Here is a 6,532-nt window from a genome sequence, read left to right as displayed (position 1 = left end):
AAATAGTGGAATCACTTCATAGGGTTGTTGTGAAGAATAAATGAGTTAATATATGTAACATGCTTAGAATAGGGCCTGGCACAGAGTAAGTAAAAGCTATTGTTTGGGAAATAAATTAAATGAAGGAAAAATGCTTGGCATCTACAAGAGTTTAATAATAGTAATAATTATTACTATCATTATTACTGATGTCTAGGTGTCTCCCAATTCGTCTACAAGTATTTAAAAATGAAAGTTAGAACAAATAAATATAATTTTATTTTAAGCAATCAGTTAAGCAGTATTTGGTAGGTCCTAAGCGTGATACCAATAATGAAAACTTTATAGGTTGTCTGAAATGCTACGAATTGATCCTAAGAATATATTCTGACAGTTGCCTTTCTTAGTGCCTCCTTTACATCTCTGTTCCTCAGACTGTAGATAAAGGGGTTCAATATGGGGATTACCACTGTGTAGGACAGAGATATCAATCTGTTCTGGCTAGTTGAGTAACTGGATTTGGGCATCACATAAATGAAGGTAATCGTTTCATAGTAGAGAGTAACCGCAGCGAGGTGGGAGGTACAGGTGGAGAAGGCCTTGTGGTGCCCCTCGGCGGAGCGCATCTCCAGGATGGTGATGAGGATGTAGATGTAGGAGACAGCTATGACAAATACTGCGACCACAATGATAGATCCAGAAGAGATGGAAGGGATAATTTCAGGAATGAAGATATTTGAGCAGGAAAGTTTCAACAAAGGAGAGAAATCACAGAAAAAATGATCTATCTGATTTGGTCCACAGAAAGACAGACTCAATAAACAACTAGTAAATGTTGAGGCATTCACACATCCACCCAGGTAGCAAGCCCCCACTAACAGGATGCAGATTCTGGGGGACAGGTGGATAGAGTACACCAGGGGCGAGCAGATGGCCACATAGGCCATGGTCGCCAGTAGGAAGCATTCAGACGTCCCAAACATGACTACAGAACAGAGCTGGGCTGCACAGCTAGTGACAGGGAGGGCTGTTCCACGTTTTAGGAATCCCATAAGCATTATAGGTGTGACTACTGTGGAAAGCCCTATGTCCACAAAAGCCAAGTGGCTGAGGAACAGCTACATGGGAGTGTGAAGCTGGGAACAGCTTCTTATTAAAGTGATTATGCTGATATTGCCTAATAAGGTGACAATGTAGATTCCTAGAAATATCACAAAGATGTCACAAAGTGTAGGATCCTCAGTTAACCCCAAAATAATAAACTCTGTCACTGTGCTATGGTTTCCAATCTCCATCTTCTCTGTGAATTGTTCCTGTTGAAAGAAATGTGAATATTAATTTGTTATAGGATTTTATTTCACACATTCCCAGCTTTCTTTGGCTATTCCTCAGATTCATTCACAGTGACTTCAGCCTCTGCCTGATTTGTGAATATTGATATCCTACAGGATTGTTTTTGTTTTGATGTGTCTTCTGCATAAAAAGAGAATGGGTCAACTTAACACTCTGGGAAATTAGTTACATTATTTTCTGTATATAATAAGCATATTAAAATGCCTCTCATACCTAGACTTGTAGACAGATCTCTCAGAAGATGTCTAGACCACAATTCAATGATCTATTGGGAGTCTTCAGTTGGAAATTCCACAAGTAGCTCAAACCCAGCCTTCCCCATAACAAATTCATTCGTTCTTTTCTTTGGCATTCTTTTGTTTGGCATTCTTTTCTTTTTTTTTTTTTTTTTTTTTTCTTTAAAAAGTTGATTTTATTTTATTCAGATGGTAAAGATATCACCAAGAGTAAAGTTCTATGTCAAATTGAATTTTTGTCCTCATTTAGTGAAATGTTTTTTTGTTTTTTTTTTTTAATTTTCTTTCATTATTTTATTTATTATTTTTTTTTCCTTTTATTATTATTATTATTATCATTATTATACTTTAGGTTTTATGGTACATGTGCGCAATGTGCAGGTAAGTTACATATGTATACATGTGCCATGCTGGTGCGCTGCACCCACCAACTCGTCATCTAGCATTAGGTATATCTCCCAATGCTATCCCTCCCCCCTCCCCCCACCCCACAACAGTCCCCGAAGTGTGATGTTCCCCTTCCTGTGTCCATGTGTTCTCATTGTTCAATTCCCATCTATGAGTGAGAATATGCGGTGTTTGGTTTTTTGTTCTTGCGATAGTTTACTGAGAATGATGATTTCCAGTTTCATCCATGTCCCTACAAAGGACGTGAACTCATCATTTTTTATGGCTGCATAGTATTCCATGGTGTATATGTGCCACATTTTCTTAATCCAGTCTATCATTGTTGGACATTTGGGTTGGTTCCAGGTCTTTGCTATTGTGAATAATGCGGCAATAAACATACGTGTGCATGTGTCTTTATAGCAGCATGATTTATAGTCCTTTGGGTATATACCCAGTAATGGGATGGCTGGGTCAAATGGAATTTCTAGTTCTAGATCCCTGAGGAATCGCCACACTGACTTCCACAAGGGTTGAACTAGTTTACAGTCCCACCAACAGTGTAAAAGTGTTCCTATTTCTCCACATCCTCTCCAGCACCTGTTGTTTCCTGACTTTTTAATGATTGCCATTCTAACTGGCGTGAGATGGTATCTCATTGTGGTTTTGATTTGCATTTCTCTGATGGCCAGTGATGGTGAGCATTTTTTCATGTGTTTTTTGGCTGCATAAATGTCTTCTTTTGAGAAGTGTCTGTTCATGTCCTTCGCCCACTTTTTGATGGGGTTGTTTGTTTTTTTCTTGTAAATTTGTTGGAGTTCATTGTAGATTCTGGATATTAGCCCTTTGTCAGATGAGTAGGTTGCGAAAATTTTCTCCCATTTTGTAGGTTGCCTGTTCACTCTGATGGTAGTTTCTTTTGCTGTGCAGAAGCTCTTGAGTTTAATTAGATCCCATTTGTCAATTTTGGCTTTTGTTGCCATTGCTTTTGGTGTTTTAGACATGAAGTCCTTGCCCATGCCTATGTCCTGAATGGTAATGCCTAGGTTTTCTTCTAGGGTTTTTATGGTTTTAGGTCTAACATTTAAGTCTTTAATCCATCTTGAATTGATTTTTGTATAAGGTGTAAGGAAGGGATCCAGTTTCAGCTTTCTACATATGGCTAGCCAGTTTTCCCAGCACCATTTATTAAATAGGGAATCCTTTCCCCATTTCTTGTTTTTGTCAGGTTTGTCAAAGATCAGATAGTTGTAGATATGTGGCATTATTTCTGATGGCTCTGTTCTGTTCCATTGATCTATATCTCTGTTTTGGTACCAGTACCATGCTGTTTTGGTTACTGTAGCCTTGTAGTATAGCTTGAAGTCAGGTAGTGTGATGCCTCCAGCTTTGTTCTTTTGGCTTAGGATTGACTTGGCGATGCGGGCTCTTTTTTGGTTCCATATGAACTTTAAAGTAGTTTTTTCCAATTCTGTGAAGAAAGTCATTGGTAGCTTGATGGGGATGGCATTGAATCTGTAAATTACCTTGGGAAGGATGGCCATTTTCATGATATTGATTCTTCCTACCCATGAGCATGGAATGTTCTTCCATTTGTTTGTATCCTCTTTTATTTCCTTGAGCAGTGGTTTGTAGTTCTCCTTGAAGAGGTCTTTCACATCCCTTGTAAGTTGGATTCCTAGGTATTTTATTCTCTTTGAAGCAATTGTGAATGGGAGTTCACTCATGATTTGGCTCTCTGTTTGTCTGTTATTGATAAGAATCAAATAGATGCAATAAAAAATGATAAAGGGGATATCACCACCGATCCCACAGAAATACAAACTACCATCAGAGAATATTACAAACACCTCTATGCAAATAAACTAGAAAATCTAGAAGAAATGGATATATTCCTCAACACATACACCCTCCCAAGACTAAACCAGGAAGAAGTTGAATCTCTGAATAGACCAATAACAGGAGCTGAAATTGTGGCAATAATCAATAGCTTACCAACCAAAAAAAGTCCAGGACCAGATGGGTTCACAGCCGAATTCTACCAGAGGTACAAGGAGGAGCTGGTACCATTCCTTCTGAAACTATTCCAATCAATAGAAAAAGAGGGAATCCTCCCTAACTCATTTTATGAGGCCAGCATCATCCTGATACCAAAGCCTGGCAGAGACACAACAAAAAAAGAGAATTTTAGACCAATATCCTTGATGAACATTGATGCAAAAATCCTCAATAAGATACTGGCAAACAGAATCCAGCAGCATATCAAAAAGCTTATCCACCATGATCAAGTGGGCTTCATCCCTGGGATGCAAGGCTGGTTCAATATACGCAAATCAATAAATGTAATCCAGCATATAAACAGAACCAAAGACAAAAACCACATGATTATCTCAATAGATGCAGAAAAGGCCTTTGACAAAATTCAACAACCCTTCATGCTAAAAACTCTCAATAAATTAGGAATTGATGGGACGTATCTCAAAATAATAAGAGCTATTTATGACAAACCCACAGCCAATATCACACTGAATGGGCAAAAACTGGAAGCATTCCCTTTGAAAACTGGCACAAGACAGGGATGCCCTCTCTCACCACTTCTATTCAACATAGTGTTGGAAGTTCTGGCCAGGGCAATTAGGCAGGAGAAGGAAATAAAGGGTATTCAATTAGGAAAAGAGGAAGTCAAATTATCCCTGTTTGCAGATGACATGATAGTATATCTAGAAAACCCCATTGTCTCAGCCCAAAATCTCCTTAAGCTGATAAGCAACTTCAGCAAAGTCTCAGGATACAAAATCAATGTGCAAAAATCACAAGCATTCTTGTTTGGCATTCTTTTCTTTCCTTCCATTTTGTGTATCTGGGGAGTGACACCACCATCCACCCAGTCTCCTGTGTCTGCAACTTGTGAGCCCTCCTATTCTTCTTCCTCTTATTTTATCACAACTAATAAAATCTTATTGAGCCTATCTACAACTTAACTCCCAATTTTATCTCTTTATCTCCTTTTTACTATTCTCAGCATCCCTACTTTAGTCAAGGACCTAGTCATTTTTCCTTTCTATTTTATTGACCTATTTACTTCACTACCTTCATTCTTGTTCACAACACATTTGTGTAAGCGATATCTTGGTAAATAAACAGATGATACCAAAGAGATTCATTTCAGTCTTTCAGTATTCTCTCAAGCCTTCACAATGAAATCTAACTTGTTAGCAAAGCATACAATATCCTTTATGTTCCAGCATACGACTCTTTGTTTGTCTCTCAGGATGTCTCCATTCACCACTCACACTGACTCAAACTTCTTGAACTATTTAGAGTCTTCTTGATGTACTCTAATTTCTCTGGCCTTTGCTTCACTTTTTCTCCTGCATAGACGGATACCACCTCCCACTGTCATTATCCTGGGTGACTTCTACACATCTTTCAAGATTAATTTCCCTCCAAAGCCTTCTCTGTCTCCCAGGGGTGAATCAGGTAACCTTCATTTGTATTATAGACATCAGCTTTTGCCTTCACTTATACTGGATTATGATTTTTGTTGTTATTTGTTTTTTTACTGTTCATTCTCCTCAATGAATACATTATCTTCCATAACTGCATCCTACCCCTGTATTACAAATATTGACTTTTTGTACATAACATGCTGAAAAAAAAACTTATTCAATGAATGAATGCATGATTACAGTAATAAATAGGTTCTGTGAAATAAGAGATAAAGAAAGTTTAGGTTCTCTGTCCAGAGAAAGCAGGCCTCATAGAGAAGGAAAAAATGAAGATATTAGTTCATGGAAAGCACTGTAATAATAGCATAAGTAAAGAAAGGGCTTATTTTATTTCTAAATAAAAAAATTATATAAGCAGGCTGGGGAAACACTTGAAAATTCAAAAGAAACATTTCTCTCAAATCTGGCTACCATCATACACATTGACTATTAGAAATTTGGCACATGTGTTTCCGGGAATTTATCTCCTATGGATACATTTTTATATGTTCTGTATCGCATTGTAAATAAATTTCTTTTTTAGTTTTATTTTTAGTTGATAAATAATTGCATATATTATGGAATACAATGTGAGGTTTCAATGGAATGATCATAGTGCAGATAATGTGGTCAAGGCCAGAAATTTACCAATTGATTGCTATTTTGCCTGCTTCGAGGGAGGGAAGCCATACATGGTACTGTAAGACAAGCCTGAAGTCCATGGTGGGCTTCCTAAAAGGGCAAATGGGAGAAAATATGGTGGTAATGTTCAAGTAATGGATATACCGATAAGGGTCTCTACTAAACACCTGTGTTTTTGCCAATAGCTGTTGTTCCTGCTACCCGTGGCAGCTGGTAATGTCTTTCTATACTGGGCTGTGACTACAGCAGCTGTCAGCAACCAGTCTGATTGTTAAGTATACGAATAGCTCCCTCTATCAAATGATAATGGTACGCCTTAGAATATTCTGCCTTTCTCCTGACAGAACTGGAGTGACCAGTTCAACAGCACCGATAATGCAACCCCGGTTCACTGGTGATTGTCTCCACCTGGAGGCCCAATTGCCAACATATTGGAGACCTAAAAAC

The 6,532-nt window shown here is 38.0% G+C and overlaps 1 protein-coding gene across 1 annotated transcript; it reads right to left on the bottom strand.

Annotated features, from left to right (window-relative positions):
* Positions 1-353: 353 nt before the first annotated feature.
* LOC129009019 (olfactory receptor 5P1-like) lies at positions 354-1,274 on the bottom strand. Its single transcript, XM_054441676.1, is given in 1 exon segment — positions 354-1,274. A coding segment is annotated over 1 exon segment (921 nt).
* Between the last annotated feature and the right edge of the window lie 5,258 nt (positions 1,275-6,532).

Source organism: Pongo pygmaeus, chromosome 9 (assembly GCF_028885625.2).
Source record: "Pongo pygmaeus isolate AG05252 chromosome 9, NHGRI_mPonPyg2-v2.0_pri, whole genome shotgun sequence".
Taxonomy (NCBI): Eukaryota; Metazoa; Chordata; class Mammalia; order Primates; family Hominidae; genus Pongo; species Pongo pygmaeus.
This window is presented reverse-complemented; position numbering and strand designations above follow the sequence as displayed.